This window comes from Trifolium pratense, linkage group LG3, assembly GCF_020283565.1.
Source record: "Trifolium pratense cultivar HEN17-A07 linkage group LG3, ARS_RC_1.1, whole genome shotgun sequence".
Classification (NCBI taxonomy): Eukaryota; Viridiplantae; Streptophyta; class Magnoliopsida; order Fabales; family Fabaceae; genus Trifolium; species Trifolium pratense.
Genome location: NC_060061.1, coordinates 15,298,191 through 15,317,871, shown reverse-complemented (window position 1 = coordinate 15,317,871; position 19,681 = coordinate 15,298,191). Strand labels below are relative to the sequence as shown.

General features: G+C 32.9%; 3 protein-coding genes across 4 annotated transcripts; 1 reads left to right on the top strand and 2 right to left on the bottom strand.

The window, feature by feature from the left end:
• Positions 1-4,740: 4,740 nt before the first annotated feature.
• Positions 4,741-14,112, bottom strand: LOC123918085 (K(+) efflux antiporter 3, chloroplastic). 2 transcript variants are annotated; one of them, XM_045970027.1, is made up of 19 exons: positions 13,065-14,112; positions 12,608-12,979; positions 12,218-12,319; positions 11,841-11,921; positions 11,504-11,605; positions 9,994-10,071; positions 9,603-9,671; positions 9,341-9,391; positions 8,435-8,548; positions 8,223-8,324; positions 7,984-8,118; positions 7,353-7,534; positions 7,133-7,268; positions 6,699-6,776; positions 6,507-6,608; positions 6,221-6,382; positions 5,706-5,795; positions 5,449-5,610; positions 4,741-5,269 (listed from the first exon to the last, which is right to left on the bottom strand). In XM_045970027.1, exons 1-19 carry the CDS (start codon positions 13,101-13,103, stop codon positions 5,024-5,026), a joined length of 2,403 nt encoding a protein of 800 aa, XP_045825983.1. In that variant the 5' UTR covers positions 13,104-14,112; the 3' UTR covers positions 4,741-5,023. The 2 variants fall into 2 exon arrangements, with proteins under 2 accessions (XP_045825983.1, XP_045825984.1); XM_045970028.1 differs by having other exon boundaries at positions 4,741-5,325; positions 13,065-13,341.
• Positions 14,113-14,264: 152 nt separating this feature from the next.
• LOC123918088 (peptide methionine sulfoxide reductase B5-like) lies at positions 14,265-16,258 on the bottom strand. The gene is made up of 3 exons (XM_045970033.1): positions 15,899-16,258; positions 14,840-14,996; positions 14,265-14,723 (listed from the first exon to the last, which is right to left on the bottom strand). The coding sequence occupies exons 1-3, from the start codon at positions 16,216-16,218 to the stop codon at positions 14,571-14,573; spliced, it is 630 nt and encodes a 209-aa protein (XP_045825989.1). The 5' UTR covers positions 16,219-16,258; the 3' UTR covers positions 14,265-14,570.
• Positions 16,259-17,152: 894 nt separating this feature from the next.
• Positions 17,153-19,561, top strand: LOC123918086 (glutamyl-tRNA reductase 1, chloroplastic-like). The gene is made up of 3 exons (XM_045970029.1): positions 17,153-17,683; positions 17,795-18,036; positions 18,162-19,561. The coding sequence occupies exons 1-3, from the start codon at positions 17,452-17,454 to the stop codon at positions 19,281-19,283; spliced, it is 1,596 nt and encodes a 531-aa protein (XP_045825985.1). The 5' UTR covers positions 17,153-17,451; the 3' UTR covers positions 19,284-19,561.
• Positions 19,562-19,681: the final 120 nt, after the last annotated feature.

Here is a 19,681-nt window from a genome sequence, read left to right as displayed (position 1 = left end):
ATTAAGTTTTTTAGTTGTTTTTCTTTTTTATTTGTGTGATATCGTTGTCTGAGTGCGGCGTTTGTGTTGACTGTCATCTTGGTACGACGTTGTTGAATTCTCCGTCTTGTTACGGTGTTCGTTTAGTTCATATTGAAAGTTCATCTTCAATCAATTGCAGATTCAATCAATGATTTGGGCATCAACGTTGCAGATCCGGAAGCATGGATATTTCAGTGACTTTAGTTTTATCATATTATTATTTGTAGGCATTTTGCCGTTGTATGCTGTTAACACGGATGTTGTGAGTTTTTTCGCAGATTCATCCTTTTTGTTTTTAGCGATGTTGAATGTGTATTTGGATCTGATGTACTATATCAATTATTGGAATGAATGAATATCGTTATCTTTTTAGTAAAAAAAAACATGTCTCTAATATATTTAGCCTCTATTAATTAAAAAAGTAAATAAGTTAGCCTCTTTATCTTTTCGGTAAACAGAAAATAGAAGGAAGGTCTTATCCAATAAGAAAGGGAAAAAATAGAGGGTTAAGATGAGACAACCAAAACAATGGTGCACAAGCGATGAACAAAAGAACGACGCTGCACTTATGTGACAAAAACAAAAAAATAATAATAACTCAAATTTTTTTTTTTTTACCGAATAACTCAAATATATGTTAATAACACTTATTTAGATAGATAACAAGAAGAAATGATGAAGAGAGGTGATTCCGAATAAAAAATACCAAAATAGTTTATCTCTAATTAATTAATGAAGAAGAAAGGTTTGATAGAGAAAATAGAACTCCACTCACAAAAGAAAATTATAAGGCGGCACAAAGGACTCAAATGAAATTGATCAAGTTTTACTTTGGACCCCAAAAGGCACCACTGTAAGGTGTGTTTTAATTTTGATTAAAAAGTATTTATATGTTTAGATTGTAGTATTAATTTGTTTGTTGTCGATGCTGATCATAAAATTTATGTCAAATGAGTTCGTCTGCGGATATACTGCATAACATTGTAGATAGTATGTGAACAACATTGCTTCTTATAAATCGACCACTTAAAGATTTTCGGTATAAATGGAATGAGTTCAGAGGTGGACGAGAAGGTCCGTGACATTGCTCATCAAACATATCAATGAAAACGAGGGACGAAAAGGTCTATTGATTAGCATTGGAGTCTTTGCTTATCACGAATGCATTCCTTTTGCTACAATCTTGCAGATATACTAGAACTTTGACCCATGCGGTGCATGGGTCTAATTAGATGTAATATGTAACAATAAAAAATAAAATACAAAAATTCTAAGAGCATTTTTAATAAGAGTAGTATAGGGAATTTCATGGACTAATTATTCTATATTTGTTTACGTGCTTATTTTATATTTTATATATTTTTTAAATAATTTTGGAACCACATCGTTTTGATTACTTATTAAAAAAAAATTGCTGATAACTAAAGGTTAAAATATTGATGATAATTAAAGGTTAAAAAAAATTAAAGACACAATCAAGAACATAAACTTAAGTAGACATCCATAAATAAATAAAAATTGTGATTAATTCCGTCATTCAAATTTATTGAAAACAGGGTTAACATATTATGATTCCTAAATTCTTTCATAATTGAATTGCATGTTTTAGCGGTTGAAAGATTTTATTGTAAGTAAGGGATGCAGGTTCGATTCCCATCGTAGACAAATCTGTATTTTTTGAATATAAAGTTGCAATAAAAAGAAAGAGAAAATGAGAGGGGGAAAATTTTGGTTTAGGGTTAGCTTATGTTAGCAAGCTTATAATATAAGAGATAAGAGATTATCGATTTTTAATTGTTTAAATTGTGCAACGAAAATTGATGTTGCTTAATTGTCGTATGAAATCTTTCCTATGAAAGTTGATGGAGCTTAACACTTTGTCGACATAATTTAAATCACAATTGGTCTGCTAGTGCATATTGTATCAATTGATCATCGGTTAATATTAAGTCTGCAATGTTAAAGTCAAAATAATGAATGTGATTAGTGACATGACTATGGTTGTGTTTGGTTGTATTGCAAAAAAAATTGATTTAGCAGAATTGAGTTTGATAATAACTTTCCAAATTACACGTGATAATAACTTTCCAAATCTCACATGATAATTATTCTCTAAATTTATGATCCGATAGAAAAAAAATCATTGATCAGGAAAGACATAAAAATATTTCGTGATAAATAATATAGTCAACAATAATTTTGATATGATATATTTTTAAAATTGATGGTGCTTATCAATTATTGCACATAATTTTAATCACAATTGGTATACTTGCCATAGTGGTTGGAAATATTGTCTTGTACTGAAGGGTTGCGTGTTTGAATCTTAGTCAAGACAAAATTGTATTATTTTTTAATAAAAATTGCAAGATAAAATGGAGGGAAAACAGGGAAAACAAATTAGGGTTTAGAGTTTGCTTATGTATACAAGCTTATAATATAAAAGATTTGGCTTTTCTTCATTCACGCTCTTTAAATATAGCAATATCATTCAACTTGAGTTGGTTATTAATTCAGCAAAAAATCTTAAGGGATATGGAAATATAGTTTTAATCAATCTTATTTGCAATTGATTGTAGACAAGTTCTCGAAGGTGCCAAAAATAAGACGAGGAGGAATTGCTATATGTTTTAAAGGTATAATTAATTAATTACTATTTTGAATTAAATCTCAATAAATTTTAACATGCATAACTTAAATGCATATGATATTGCATTTGTTGAAAATAAATTTCAAACCGCAATAAATTAATCAAGGTTGTTAAAAATTAGTTTTAAATCGTAAATTCTATGGATTTTATGTTTTTAGGTATGACTTTCGTGTTACATTGGAGTTAAAATCATTTTGAGTAAAATCGAAAGTCAAAAGAGTTTAAACGATTTAACTCTCTATAAAATCAGTAAAATCACATGTTTTCACCTAATGATTCAATTTATTTTTTTAGTCAATTTAAAAGTTCAATTTTAACATATTAATAATAAATAAATAAATATAATATCTTATGTAGAGTGACGCTTAATTTTTTATAATAGTTTATGTTAATAATTATATGAGAAGCACATTAAGAGTTAGACAAATAATAATTTTAGTACTCGTGTGTTTCCATCAATGTCTCCTATTTTTATGCACGTGTGTGGAAAAAAATAAAACAATGAAAAAGAACATATATATGAAAACAAGTGAGAAACAAAAACAAATAAGTAATTATTATATTTTGATAAAATAATATAACATTGTATAATTTTATGCAATTATTTAAATACAATAAGTTTTTTTAGACAAAATGACGTCTGATCTAGCAATTTCGACATTTCTGTCAGTTTAGCTAAGAATGTGAACATTTAAATATAATAAGTTATTTGATAAATAATACTCCCCCTCATCTTTAATAAAAGAAAGATTTTACTTTTTAGATTCATTAAGAATTTAATGTATCTAGTCTATAATATGAACCAGATACATTAGATTTTCAATTAATATAAAATATAAAATCTCTCTTATATTAAGGACCGGAGGGAGTAAATACATAAATATTGTAAAAAAAAAAGATACATAGTATAATAGAGGTTTCGTAAAAATCAAATAAAACATTACGGGTTAATACATACAATTATTTTGTATTTCAATCATATATAATATTCATTTTCACGTGATATGTAATGTATGATTCAAATAGTCATATTTAATACGTAAAAAAAGAGACATGATTTCTTTACATTATATTGATGAGAATATAGTTGTTGTGTTATTTGTTATTGAAATGCATGATTATATATAGTCATATTTAACTAATGAAAACGAGAAAAAATCAATTAAGTGTGGATTATCCAATATTTAAAATTAATAATATATTAATTTTGTCATAATTTCTTTAATTAATATTCATAACACTTAAATTTCTAAATTAAAAATAAAATTATTAATTACGTTGAAAATTAAATAAGTTAAAATATATATTATATATGTTCATTTTAATATGAGGTAAACTCTACGAGTTTAATATGAGGTAAACTCTACGAGTTTAATATGAGGTAAACTCTACGAGTTTACAGTTGAATCCACGTTTCGAAGAACTAGATTCTAACAAACTCACTTGTGTTGGTCTGGTGGTATTGGCTTGAGACTTGAAGTGTGCTCCTTCTAAAGATCTCAAGTTTAATTCTCTTTGATGTCAGTTTAGATGAACTAATTTAACTTCTTCGAAAAAGAAAAACAAAACTACATTGCGACAACCTTAAATTAACAATTGCCTAATTGTACCAGATTTAGTTTCTCATTCTCATACCACACATACTTATTGGTTTCTGACATTAGGTATGATATGAATAATGCTTTCTTGTACCTGACAATTAATTCCTTTTTTAAGGACATAAAATTATCTCCAACCATATTTTTTCTTGTATATCGCAAATCGGCTGTTGGATTATTTTGCACTATAGGCGAAGGCTATGGTGCAATAGTGTTGTAAATCTTTCACGGTGCACAACAGTTATTTGCCCTTTGATGGAAAAAAGTTACTAAAAAATAGAGCTACTTTTAAGTTTTATCCCCACATTTTCGTAAGAACTGATTTCATCCAAAAGTATCGTTTTGAACGGAGAAAGAACACAGTTTTGTACATGAGTTTATTGCCAAAATAAGTTATTGAAAAAGACAATGCAACCATGTTAGTATATGTGTTGCCACATTTCAAACTCTAAAGCTGATAACATGTTGAAGTGCAAGAAATATAAATTATTTTCATCATGTAATAAAGTAACTATACACTTTATTGTTTTCAAAGAATAGAAATGAGCAATTCAGTGAATGATGCTGTCCTACAAACTCTTAATGACATGTTTCCTATACATATACTGTTAGCTCTGCAATAAAAATGGAACTCAAATAAAATCTTTCTAAATTTACATGGTTAGAGGCGCAAAATTAATGGGAAGAAGCCCTGTCTACATTGTCAGGGTTCCTCCATGGTAGTATGGGAAGGGAGTGATGGGTCCAGAAGAGTTTAATTGCCTAAATCATCTTGAGATCCAACCGCTGAGCTTTCTTCAATATCTTGTTTGCTATATGAAGTGCCGTTTCCTTCTAATTTAACAGCTTGATTTAGCTCATAATCTTGTTCTTCAGGATCTGCTTCCTTCTGAATTGTGCTCAATGAAGCTTGATCTATCTGGTTCTGTACTGATAATTCAGAGTTTGGTGTAGTAGTTGCCACCGGAATGCGTGGCCCCCTTATGTCAGAAACTCTCACCTTACAATGTAAACACATCAGTTTCTTCTTATGCAAGTTATTACAGCAATTCCATCCTTAATATTGTAGAGAATAAATTTAAAATGGAATTCAGATAAATTCGCATATCGAATATCTCTCTCATACAAACACACAAACTGTGAGAATTTACCCTAAGCAAAATCATCGTTTTGAAGTACCTGCAATGGTTCCATAATAGTTGATTCCCGATATTCTCGTTGGCTGTTTGCTTCTTCAGCTTGTAGTTCCATAGAATCTCTAACAAGCTGACTCAAAAATGATACATCATCGGACATCATCCCAAGGCCTTTCAGCATCTTAGAACCAAGTTGTAAGCTAGTCTGCAAGAATCGACTCAATATTTAGCAGCAGTTTCCGCTGAAATTATGAGCAGTGGTTACAAGCTCATCAGGTGGGGGGGAATTATTGACAATACCTCAGCCTTTTCCAAAGTAGCATCCGTTGCACCTGCTTTCTTCAGATCTAAAAGATGTTTTAGATCTCTAGCTCTGGCGTATATTGGAACCTTAGGAATTTCATTGTAAAGTAAGCAATTAAAACAAGAGATGATAACAGAAATAAAGATAAAATATATCAAACAGTAAAAAAATTATCAATCAACTTCAAATATTTGACCTATGAGGTACAAGTTCTTCTGTTTTTAATATTGTGTGTGCAAAAAATTGGGTGTATGTTGTATAAAAGAGATTTCCAACCAAACACTAAATGAACTTTTAAGCTTCATGAGAAAAATATTGGGTCTATCACTCTTCTTTTTATAAACAAATTGAAATAAAGCTAGTTGCATCATATTATGATGCTTTCTTTTCATTAGAGAAAGGCACTAAATTCTCCCTTTTAGGTGTATATATCCTCAAACCATGATTAGTTGACATAAGAAACAAAGAGGCTATGAATGGGGTAGGGGTAGGGGCGGGAAGAGATTATTACTGCAGGAAAAGCCAGTCGTAGCCTCTGAACAGCTTCAATTGACTTCGCCTTCTCAGTGAGCATAATCATGATAGCTTTTGGAGAAGAGATACCGGCAGATTGAAGAACAGCTGGACGTGATCCATCCCCGTAGAGAATAGGAAAACCTTGTTTTCTAGCTGCCTGTATGGTGGATGAAAGAGATTCCAATATGAAGGGTAAGAAATGTCATCAAAGAAAGAATTTATTATCTTGATAAAACAAAGATAAGTAAAAGCTAAGAACATAAAAGCTCAGATACACTAACCTTTACAACCCTGGGGTCAATATCAAATGCCACATAAGGCCAGCCTATTCCTTCACTATCTCCTCCTGAAGCCATTGGGTTGGACAGCAAATTGGCAAGGACCTTTATATAACAAGGAACAAATGGTGAAAAATTAGAAATGGAAAACATAAATGACAGGTTATGCAATGTATTGACTATTGTTAGACCTACCTGCCCCATTTGTCCAAATCCAAGGACGACAACAGGTTCATTAACTTCAAAGTTAATCATCTCAGAATCTTTCTCTTTCTGCAAATAACTTAGTACTCAGACAATGTAACTTGCATTTAAATGAAATCACATAACATTAGACTGCCACATATTTTTAACATCTCTTTCAAGTTAATAAAAGTGAAAAGAAGTTGATGCATAAAATCCAGTGAGTGCGAAATTTGTGCTTTAACGACCTACTATGATACAGCATGTGAGTTATGTTGTACTTGTATTCTTTAGTTATATTTCTTATGTTAGACTTTTCATTTCATAATAATCCACCAGTAAGGCGTCATGACTAGACAACCATTCTTTCTCACAATCCTTGTATGCATGTCATGTGTGTGCAAAACACTTCCAAAATTATAACTCTAACACACAAAAAGGCATACATCCTCAGCTTCATAATTGTCTTCAATAAAGCTAGCAGCCCTCCGTCCAGCTTCATTCAGAAATGGGGTTAACGCCATTGACAATACAACAACAATTATGAGCAGCTTGTTGAGCTCAAGTGGAAGCACCCCAAGACTGTTTACAAGAAACCACAAAAAAATTCAATTAAGAACAAACACAATATTCAGCATCAATGTGATAGGTTAAATATTTTCTTACCTATTCGCCAAAGAGAATACTACAAATCCAAACTCTCCTCCTTGGGATAGAAGCAATCCTATTCTTACACTTTCTTTTAAAGTAAGGCCAACACGAGGACCAATCGCAGTTATAATCAATGTCTTGATAGTAATTAAACCCGCCAAGAGCGCAAGTACATTTGGCCACTCTCTCAAGAGAACCTGCAGTAAAAATAATAACAGTTACTATACATGGGAAAACAGACAGACATCTGTAGTTTTGTATGCAGGATGGGTGGGTATTTCATAATTTCATGCAAAAACCAAACTGGTAAGACATATGTTCCTTAATGCATGATATCAGAGTATATCTCAAATTTGTTATTGGACTGTATATATATGTCTAATCCTTGGTGTGAACCGGTGTTGTTATTGATCACCTGCACTAGTTCGTGCTAAGCAAACATTTGACATCATTGCAACAGACATGCATCCAACAATCCAAACAAGCACCAAATCACCCAAAAGAAAAAACTTGTGCTACTATAATATCTAGTTTATAACTAAGATTGCATATGTGAATTAGATACAACAGTCCAATTAATAACTTACACCGCAAAGAAAGACAATATAACTATGTCATATCTGTCATAAATGATAATCATGTTTACCTGCATGTCAATTGAAGTCCCTGTAGTTAGAAAAAACAACCCGAGAAGCAAGCCTCTAAATGGTCTTATGTCAGCTTCAATCTGGGTCCTGAAATTTGTCTCTGCTAGGATTGCCCCAGCTAAAAATGCTCCAAGCTGCATTGTGGCATTACATACAATTGTCACTCGGGTATTCAATCTTTTCCATAATCCCACAGTCAACCCAAAAATAAAACCCTATGCATTGAAAAATAGTTAACCGTGTCACTGAAGCCCAATTTCTGTGTGATTAGTGAAGTCCCAGCAATAGTTAGCAAGCAAAGAGCGACAAAAGCCTCTGAACTTCTTGTATCTGCTACAACCTGAATTTCACCAACAATTTACTGACTAGAATGTATCAAAAATGAGTTTGGATTTGGAAGCATTTTATTTTCTTGGATAAATTATTTTGTGAAATATATTCCATACAAACCTCAAAAACTCTTCTGAGAAAAAACTTTGCTCCAAAAGAAAGCAGACCCAATCCACCTAATGCCTTCAAACTTTCTTGAGCAAGCATGGGCCAAATACTTCCCTCAGTCATATTCTAGAATAAGAAATAAGATAGCATGGGGTAAACAATCAACACATAACTTGATACATCTGATAATAAAAAAACAACTAATTTAGTTAATCATAGGAAATATAATACTTAAGGAAAACATAAAACTACAGCAAGTGAAAAAAAATGCAAAAAAGGACGACTTTCAATAGATGTTGGAGTCAGATGACCTAAATATCATACTTTTGATATTACAAGTTACAAAAATATTCCCTCTGGTCCAAAATGTAAGAGACAATTAGGTCGACAAAAGTTGATGTATTTGGTCTTTAATTTGGACCACTAGTCTCTTATATTTAGGACCGGAGAGAGTATCATTTAAATGTAGAAAGTGAAAATTGAAAAAGAACTGAAAGAGCACAATGCCGTAACATGGTGTGCATGCACAAACTCACACACAAATACATCTAGGCATACATAAAGAGAAACTTATACTAGATATGTATGAAGACAAAATCTAAATGCATTTTTTTAGAGAAGTGAAGGGTCTACATATATAATTATATATCTTTGATAAAACGATGTTCCAAGATTCTCTGCAAGATAAGAGTTTTAGATAGATTTTATATTTATTTAGAGTTCAGATACCATGTAAAGGATCAATTCTGTTTATGCTGTTAGGTGAATGCTCGTGAACAGCTTTATATCTAACAATGCATCAATGACTACAAAATTGACATTATATTGTTACCATAAAGAAGCAACCAAAACGGCAATGTGTTAAATTGAAAAATAGAAAGTGAGATACATGTTAATATTATTTCAGTTATAGCTCACCTGGCTCTCAAGTACTGGAAGTATGACCAAAAGAGGCACAACAGCTATGTCCTGGAGATAATGAGCAGTAGAAAAAGAACAAAGTCAATTAAACCAGAGCTTTTGTTTACCGACAGCATACTTTTCAATCTAGTGAGGTATGTCAGAAGATATCAACAGGTAACCTAAAATATCAATGATTTAGAACAACAATCTGTGATAAAAAATTTACATACTAGGAAGATGAAGACAGTGTAACAAAACAAGAGTATAAGACAAAAACCTGTAAAAGAAGTATCCCAAGAGTTGCTGAACCGAGCCTCGTAGGAAGCTCGCCTTTCTCTGCAAGAAGCTACAAGTATATACACAATCGATAAGTTACATTGCCCATGTTATGTGTTACATATCACAATGGTTTCATGAATGCAGAACGCCTAAAAAAACAAACTTATAACATTATTTCCACCGTAATTTCTTTCAGTTAACATAATATAAAGATATAGCACATGAAAGAACAGGGCTGGAAAAACAAGTGTACAAATGTAGAATTACTATACATACATCACAAGGTACTACAGATACATCAAAACATCACATCATTTGTTTTGAACTATCAAACTGCAGGAAATGCCTTGTTTATTTCCAATTTCAAATACATCCAAAATCACAAATACCTGTAAAACAAATGCAGATGATGACAGAGAGAGAGCAGCCCCAATCACTACAGCTTCATCAATACTTCTGATGTTCACCTATAAATATCACCTCAAAATAAATTAATCGATACCACATATTTTCATATCATGCTATAATTAATTATCTATGTAATCAAACAGTCGTCTTGAAATAGCTGTTAGGTGTAGGTCTACAGTCAGGATTTTAAGAATGATCCTTATACAAAACCTATTTAGGTGGAGGCAAACCATGGACACTTGAGTTGAAACTATAATTTAGTTAGAAGAATAGGGACAGTATAGATTGACCACTGTATCCTATAAGATGCCATCGGCTACATGAATTAAGAAGCGCCATTAGGCTCTATCAAACACCACTTTGAACTGTGGTTTTAATTATTGACTTAGGCAGAAAGGATGATGCGGCATTTTGTAAACTAGGACCCTGTAAAATGTCTAGGAAGAGGGAACCACTTCCCCTATAAAGGCTGAAGTTTTAGAGACACTGCCGATCTTTAAACACAGCTAAACCAGATTAATGGAGTAAAGGGACTTAAGGTCAGGGTGATTTGTAGCTTGATGCAAGTTTGCAGAACCATCAAATCAGCTATCCCAAGAAGACAATGATATCAACAACACAAATATATCCCATTCGCCTAAACTTGTTTACACACAAAACAAAAAACAAGAAATTTCTTATTTGAAGTGCATGTATCTGCATGTGTGTGTTCTGTTCTGTGAAGCCGTGATACTCCAAAAATGGCGAAGTATCGTATCCGATACGTACTCGATACCGATACTCGTCCGATACACATATCGGAAAAGTATCGGAAATTAATATTATTATTTTTAAGAAAAATATAACCGATACGTGTCGGATACTTCTCCGATACACGTATCGGAAAAGTATCGGACAATTAATGCTCTTTGATGATGAAAATGTAGGAAAGAAGACAGATACAATTTGTGTTTTCTCTTAAGTATTGAATGTTAGAGTATGATGTTACCAACTATGTCTTTGGGTAGTACGTATTTTTTTTTATAAGCAAATTGTTAGTATATTATATTGTTATGTTAGTTATTCTCCTTGTCAGGACTTGAACCCTCGATCTCCAACTCCTTAACTCTTAGCTCAACTAATTAACCAGTTAAGTTACTCATCTCACTCCCGATATATATATGTAATTGTTACTTGTTTGCTCAATTTGAGTAATTTGAATGTTAATTTTTTATCATTATCGATTATAATTATGTTTATATATTGTGCATTTACATATATTTAATTTTAAATTTAATTTTTAAATAACGTATCGCAGGCGTATCGTATCGAGAAAATTTTGAAAATTTTCCCGTATCAGTGTCGTATCGTATCGGTATCGTATCACGTATCGGGGCTTCATAGGTTCTGTTACTTCTATATATCTCTCACCAGAATGATTGTAGTTTACAATAATGAAAAAAGTACAAACAAGAAACAAAACATTTTTAGGTATATAGATATAGATCTTACCAGATCAGACCTTGAGTGGAAAAGAAATTCCAAAATTTTTGTTCCAACAGCCCCATTTGGTGGAAGCTCAAAAGCAGTGAATGCTAAAGTAGATAGTAAAACCTTCAAAAGTGTTTAAATACAATTAAAATAAGAATAATAAAGATCAAAATGTAATTTTATAAATGTTAACTAAGAAATTAGTGTTTTCCCATAGAAGTCGTAGAGCAATTATAAAGAATGAATGAGTACATATATAAATCAATAGCAAACATCTATGTTAAACAATGAGTCAATTGGAGGAAATGGCCTCAGAAATTCCCATTCCATGCCCATTGTCATTGCCAAAGCATCATACCTGAGCCAATCCCATTCCAAAGGCATATTTTGCAAGAGCTTTAAGACGTGCTAGTGAAAGTTCTAAACCCATCTCAAACAGCTGAAAAGAAATAAACATTGTGTGAGTAATAATATGACATTGTTTCAGAATTATTCTTGAGGATTATCACCGTGACACAAATATGGGGTTTTTGTACTTATATATGATAATTGTAGAAAGTTCTTCGAAAACCTCTAATCGTACATTAATGTGTCAATAACATGTTACAATATGTTTGCATATATCACAATTTCAATGTTAAATTTGAGGATGACAAACTAATGCTAAAAAAATATATGAAGAAAGCACCATCAAGAAGAGTAGCAGCAGTGGCACCTTACTGAGATTTATCTTACCAAGAAAAGGATCCCCCACTCAGACAAAACTTTAACATCTTCAAGGTTCCTAATTAAACCAAATTGATTAAGCACCACCCCAGCACAGAAGAAACCAAGTATCTGAAAACAATAACCATTAAAGTAATTTCGATCATACATATATAAAGCAATAAATTGTAAATTCTTAATCCAATTGAACATTTATTACATGATAAATTAGTGAACATTTGAGAAGTAAATGGTACAAAAATAGTTATAAATTTATGTATTTATTTCTTAATCCAATTGAACTAGTCAAAGTAATACATAAATTTACCTATATTAAGTAGAAAATTAGACATTATTACATGATAATGCTTATGATTATTGAGAAATGAGATTATGACAAAGTCATCAAGAAATTCTTACAGGACTGGCTTTAATTAACTTGAACGAGGGGACGATAAAGACGGTAACTGCCAAGAAAGTAAGAGTATCCAATCCTAAATCATTGATGACTTCAACAGCACCAGCAACATCATATGTCGCACTTCTACGCAACCTTTCCCATTGTAGTGACCTATACTTAGAGAAATAGGATAATTTCCGACCACCAAACGAAGGAACATCCAGAGACGTTCTTCTGGTGAATTTATCTGATAAAGCTGTACTATGACAACATATATGTGATGTAATAGGAACTTGCTTGTCAACTGATGAAAGAGTAAACATAGAATTCGAACAAATTCGCGAAGCAGCACGAGAATAGCAAGGATTCTTTTGTTTTGTCAGGTCATATCCCTGCAGAACAATAACATATTGAAAGTTTTGTTCAGTTTCCAATACAGTTTATGATATAACAGAGAATTAGGATTGGTGTTATTACCTTGAGGCTTTGAGAACAAGTTAGTAAAGAGTCCATCATAGTGGCAATGCTCAAAAAGTAACAAAACCAAAGTTGAGGAAGTTCATTGCATTTTTAACTTGTATCCAGTTATGGTCATAGAAAGAAAAATAGCTTAGAAGTGTGAGTGGAATGGTTGAAAAAAAATGGAGGAGGAGAAAGAAACACGTATAGTTAGGAAGAAGAGAGGTGAAAAATAGAAGAAAACAAAAGCTTGATAGAAAGGATTTGGATATGGGTTGGAATCTTACGTGATGAATGAATGAATGAATGTATGAATGTGTTGCCAACTCAGCAATTCTATTTTTGCGTCTCTGATGTGGAAGTTGTGGATCACAAATATTTCTTAGATTTTTTTCAGCCAGAGACTCAGATACGTGTGGTTTACCATGTGGCAATTGCTTTTAATCTTAGCCTCACAAAACCAGCATAATTCTTTAAAATATCAAAAGATTATAGTACTGTCAGAAAAAAATTGAAATATTACACATGCATGGAAATTGTGATTAATGGCATTTTTTTGTATTAGACGGAATGATATATATCACATGAAACTCACATAAATTAGATATTTTTATCAGAGTTAAACTCAGACTCTCCTAAAAGATTCGTTTTAAAAAGAGCTCATTAACCACTTAAGCCTAATTACTTGATTGAGTTGTGAGTTGTGCCATTCTATTATCTATCAATTATTCATTGAGTATAATTAATCATGTGTTTAAACTGCTTTAGTCATTCAAATTATTGTCAAGAATAGTTGTCTTGTCTCATTTTTTTGTCAAATTTTGTCAAAGTAACACAACTCTATTATATTTTTAGGAATTATATTTTCAAGAATAATTTTAAAAAAATCCAATTTCCTCAAAAATGTTTGATAAATACTAACATCTTTTTTTGTAAAGAATATATTTTTGTTTTGGTGCAGTAAAATAATATAGTTTAGCCTTGTTAGATCTCACTTAAAGCAAAAATGTCTTTCTACAAGTTTATTTAAGATCTCACTTAACTTTGGACCGGCTTTGAAAATTACATCCCAGGGGTCAGGGGATGATGTAGATGAAGATAACCTTAACGAAAGGCAGCCATCTTTCCTTTCAAATATGTTAGTTAAATACCATAATCACATATCATAATCATAATTACATACAAAGGGAAAGGGATGGTGTTTGTATGTGTGCAATGTGCAATCAATGGATAAAGATTCCACACCCTTAATTTGATTATTTACCATTAAACAACAACTGTGGATACTTCATATCTCTAACGCAGACTCGGAAACAACACAAGCACTTGTGAAAATACATAATGATAATGCAATCTCTAATAGAGGAGGAGAGTAAAGGAACAGCTAGTTTAACATCGTTTAAGCTTACATACATAATTTAGGTAGACATCAGTCTATAAACCTCAATATCAATTTCAGTACTGTGTATACTTATTTATGGACCTTAAGCATCACATTCTCACAGTGGCCTTCATTGTAAAAAACTAAGAATTGGCTGGTGCAAATTTCAGTGAAATGCTATTGACACAATGTCGTTCGTTAGTGGGTGTTGGAAATCCTTCACCTTTAAATACATGACCGAGATGTCCCCCACAAGCAGCACATGTTATTTCGATCCTCCTTCCATCTGGGTCCGGCTGGTGGTGATGAAACAGATCAAATTTATCAGGTTTATAAAGACTTAAATTGCTGATGCAGTTCTAGTACTATGCAAAATAGTGAAGAAAAAGCAGCATAAGAACAAAAAACTCACGTGGCGGTTTATGGCTCCAGGAACACCATCATAGAAGGCTGGCCAGCCACAGCCGGAATTGAATTTTGTCGTGGACTTGTAGAGTGGAGTCCCACAACCTGCACAACTGTAGACTCCCTCCTCAAATAACTTGTCATATTCTCCTGTTCCAGGGTACCTAGATCATACCAAAACATTTTCTTGTTAACAGAAAATCAAATCCCCATTTTGAGTATTACTATATATATCATCATTGGCTATTCACTCAACTTGAAGAAAAATATTGGTACAGCTATCATTTAATTAAATGATAAAGTAAATTCTTGAATCTCCACATCACCCAAAGTTTCTGTCGGATTCAAGTTACTACAATTTCTCCACTTGCATAATTTTCTACTCCTCTATATTTTTTGCATACTCTCACTTCTCGGAATTCAAAGAGGCAAATAGTGATGTTGATATGTGGAAAATTCAGCCAAAATCGTATATTTAGCCGATGATTATGGGAACACGTTACACATAGAATGTCAGAGAATGCACAGCTTTTATTCTCTTGGTGTGATCACGCAACTTATATGATACTAAACACATTTATGAGTAGTTATCTACATTATATTGTAGCTTTTCTTGCTGCAATAATCCACTTAACCAAAGCTTCTTTGTGAACTTCTCCTTTAAAAAATTAAGTCGAAGTTTATAAAAAGATTCAAAAATTTCCTAAATAGAACATGATGCTAGCTCTATGCCATTAAGCCATAATAATAATACTTGACATGAGAGAATCCTCTCTCGTTACCATGGTTTTCATAATACTAGTACATAGTTACCCTCCTTTTCTAGTCTAATTTTCATGTTCCCAGTTTGGATAAATGACTTAATTAAACGCTCGTACCATATGCAATTATCATACAAGTAGTGCTTATGTAAAAGTTATTTCTATACTAAAAACAAAATAAATCAAACTGTTTTCAGATAAGCTTATTGTAAAGAGCTTATGAAAATAAGTTAAAAAAACAACTTATGAACTATTTCCACAAACTCTCTCAAACAGTCTCACAAGCTATGATGATGATTACGTACTCGGTGCCTTTCTGTCTGAGAATCCGAAACTGCTCAGGGGAGAGAATAGCTTGCCATTCTTCCTCCGATTTGTTGACAGAACCAGGTGTAGTAGGCGAAGACATGGCGACAATTCCACCGCGGAAACTACGCTTGGGATGAAGAATGGAAATGGTAGGTGGAGTAGTAAAGGTGAATTGGGTGTTGGAGAGAAGGGTAGGGTTAGGGTTAGGGTTAGGGTTAGAACGAAGAAGGAGATGATGAATTGAGGAAATGGGTTTGGTGTTGAAAGAAGAAATTGGTGGTGTGGTTCTCAGGATATTGAAACACGTCACCTTCATCTTGTTCCTCTGTGTGTGTGTGTCTGACACTCACCCAACCAACCAACATGAGGCAATTATTTATTACTAGTATTTGACTAAATTGCATTTTTATCCTCTTAACTCTTGCAAACTTATAATTTTGTCTTTCTAATTTTTATAATTATAATAGTAGCATTTTGTTCTTAAAAAAAATAGCAATTTTTACTTGCGGTAAGTTTGGTCATTACAAGAGACAAAGAGAGTAGGAAAAATAAGTTATAAGTTTATAATAAAAAAAATAAATAGATAGATAGATAAATAAACTTAGAAAAGTGTTTTTTTTTTACAAAAATTTAGAAAAGTGTTAACCACTCTATCTTTAACATTCAAATTCTAATCGATTAAAATCAATGAATTTCCTTCGCTTTAGATATAAGTCTCACTTAAAGTGGTGAGACCTACCTGAGTTTCACCGAATTAAAGAATAATAATAAATCTTCAAAAAAAGTGTTATAAAAAGTGTTGTTATCACTTTTCTATGAACTCATCAATTACATTATAAGCTCAAAATTTGACTTGGTGAGTTTTTTTTTATGCATTTGACTTTTTTTTTGTTTTTTACAATTTTTACGCATTTAACTTAGTGAGCTAGATCTTGATCTTTTTGTATGAAAAGTTGGCCGGTTCATTAAAAATGTAAAAGGAATATTCACATTTTTTTTTGTTGACATAATATTCGTACAAAGTTTTCACCCTTGTTAGCCGTGATTAATTTTTGTCACGAAATTTGTGAATTATACAAGGTGAATTCTTTCCTTCCAACTAAATTTTTTCAAAGTGCATGAACAAAAAATCAAACTCCTAACCACATATTTAAGGAGATCAATATCCTTACCAATTAGACGAATTCATCTATAAAAAAATAAATAATAATAGTGGTACTAAAATGAAAATTGGAATTGGAACTTGGTCCAAGGATGGAGAGTAGTTGAAGAAAGGAATGGGTCGGTCGTTTTAGTCATGTTACTGATGTATAGGCGTGTGGACAAAACGCGAACCAAATCAAACTACTAACTCCATAATATATTGTCGTTTCTTTCTCATTCATAATTCGACCCAGTTACACTTTTTTCTTCGGTCAAATACACACGCCGCACCCATTCCCCCATTCATTCATTCATAAATTATTACATTTCTTAATTATTCCATTCTCATTCCCATTTGCACCCAATCACACTCATTCCTTCCTTCATTCATTCCCTTCCAATCTCAATGGCGGCCGCCGGTGGTTCGTCCTCTTCCGCCGCCGTCACCTTTCGCACCTCCCTCAAATTCTCCCCTTCTCCTCATCTTCATCCCCCTTCTCAATTCCCCAAATCATCAACCTTCACTCCACATCCTATCTCTCTCAAATGCACCCTTCGTTCCCAAAACCCCATCCCCCAAAACGCCGTCGTTTCCAAACCTTCCCCTCTCCAACTCCTCAAAACTTCTTCATCTGACAGTAAGAATAACTCTTTCAATTCAATCCAATTGTGTTATATTTATATCATGTATTATACAAGAGCGTTGATCTGATTCTGAACTATTTTTTTTTTGTTTTTGTTTTTGTTAGGATATACAAAAGAAAAAAGTAGCATAATTGTGATTGGATTGAATGTTCACACTGCTCCTGTTGAGATGCGTGAGAAGCTTGCAATTCCAGAAGCACAATGGCCTCAAGTTATTCAAGAGCTTTGTGCTCTTAATCACATAGAAGAAGCTGCAGTTCTCAGTACATGTAATCGAATCGAGATATACCTTGTTGCTCTCTCTCAACACCGCGCTGTTAGAGAAGTCAATGATTGGATCTCCAAGGTATTGTTAAGATATCTTGCTTGATCATGCTTCATTTTGTTTTATATTGATTGATTTATATTGTTTTAATATAGAGACTGGATGAATGAATGAGTGAATGGATCATTTTTTTGATTATTTTGCAGTTAAGTGGGGTTTCGATACCTGAGATTTGTAAACATCAGATCTTGTTGTATAATAAGGATGCTACACAGCATCTATTTGAAGTTGCTGCTGGTCTTGACTCCCTTGTTCTTGGGGAAGGTCAAATTCTTTCTCAGGTTAAACAAGTTGTTAAAACCGGACAAGGAGTGCCGGGTTTTGATAGGAAAATTAGTGGTTTGTTTAAGCAGGCTATCTCTGTTGGAAAACGGGTTAGGACCGAGACTAATATTTCATCTGGGTCGGTTTCTGTTAGTTCGGCTGCTGTGGAGTTGGCAATTATGAAGCGTTCGGAAGCTTCTTTTAATGATGCTAGAGTTTTGGTAATTGGGGCGGGGAAGATGGGGAAACTTGTGATCAAACATTTGGTTGCGAAAGGGTGTAGAAAAATGGTGGTTGTTAATAGAAGTGAAGAGAAAGTCAATGCTATAAGGGAAGAGTTGAAGGATGATGTTGAGATAGTGTTTAGACCACTTTCTGAAATGCTGGAATCTGCTGCTGAGGCTGATGTGATCTTTACCGGTACTGCATCTGAGTCCCTTTTGTTCTCAAAGGAGAATGTGGAGATGCTTCCTTCGGATGGCCAAAGACGGCTTTTCATTGATATATCTATTCCAAGGAATGTGGATCCGGGTGTGTCGGAGCTTGAGAATGCACTAGTGTACAATGTGGATGATCTCCGAGAAGTTGTTGATGCTAACAAGGAGGATAGACAACAGAAAGCTATGGAAGCACGAGGAATTATTCAAGAGGAATTGAATAAATTTGAAGCGTGGATAGACTCTCTTGAAACTGTTCCTACTATTAAGAAATTTAGAGCTTATGTTGAAAGGATAAGAGCCTCTGAGCTGGAAAAATGTTTGTCAAAGATGCGTGGTGACGTCTCAAAGGAACAAAAAGAAGCAATGTATGCCCTTAGTATGGGTATTGTCAATAAGCTACTTCATGGTCCTATGCAGCATTTGAGATGTGATGGGAAAGATAATAATAACATTAACGAAGTCCTTGAGAACATGCGTGCTCTTAATAGAATGTATGATCTTGAGACAGAAATATCCATGATGGAAGAAAAGATCCGAGTCAAGATGGAACGGGCAAAGAAGTAAACTCAGCTCTTCTTAAAATGTTTTTCATTTCATGCCATTTGCACTGTTGCTGCAAATCTCACCATCTTGTACATTACAATAGGTACCTTTCAGGCAGGCCCTTAGGAGACTCATTCTTTTTTAATTGTTACTTTTTTAACATTATACAAGGCGAATAGGCATTAAAATCCCTATACTGAATATTGGGAATTTGAGAGTGTAATTGAAGATTCATTTTTTTAACATTGTAATTTGCAAGTGCAAATTTTTTTAAATTAGTCTGAGATGCTGTTTTCAAATATAGTATGTATCTGGTTTTAGTCTCTTTTTCTGTCAATCTTTGTCATGACTCATGATTCGCTTTGCAAAATTGGATGGTTAGACAACCACAACTTTGTTTAAGGGCATACACTGCTTCT

Coding starts and splice junctions, on each gene's coding strand:
- LOC123918085 (XM_045970027.1), bottom strand. CDS start 13,103: ATGATGGACTCTTTACTAACTTGTTCTCAAAGCCTCAAG. Junction 10,072..11,503: donor TCCACTCAAGGTCTGATCTG/GTAAGATCTATA, acceptor TGATATTTATAG/GTGAACATCAGAAGTATTGA. Junction 5,611..5,705: donor CTACTTTGGAAAAGGCTGAG/GTATTGTCAATA, acceptor CGATTCTTGCAG/ACTAGCTTACAACTTGGTTC.
- LOC123918088 (XM_045970033.1), bottom strand. CDS start 16,218: ATGAAGGTGACGTGTTTCAATATCCTGAGAACCACACCACCAATTTCT. Junction 14,997..15,898: donor CTCAGACAGAAAGGCACCGA/GTACGTAATCAT, acceptor GGTATGATCTAG/GTACCCTGGAACAGGAGAAT. Junction 14,724..14,839: donor CTGGAGCCATAAACCGCCAC/GTGAGTTTTTTG, acceptor CATCACCACCAG/CCGGACCCAGATGGAAGGAG.
- LOC123918086 (XM_045970029.1), top strand. CDS start 17,452: ATGGCGGCCGCCGGTGGTTCGTCCTCTTCCGCCGCCGTCACCTTTCGC. Junction 17,684..17,794: donor CAAAACTTCTTCATCTGACA/GTAAGAATAACT, acceptor TGTTTTTGTTAG/GATATACAAAAGAAAAAAGT. Junction 18,037..18,161: donor TCAATGATTGGATCTCCAAG/GTATTGTTAAGA, acceptor ATTATTTTGCAG/TTAAGTGGGGTTTCGATACC.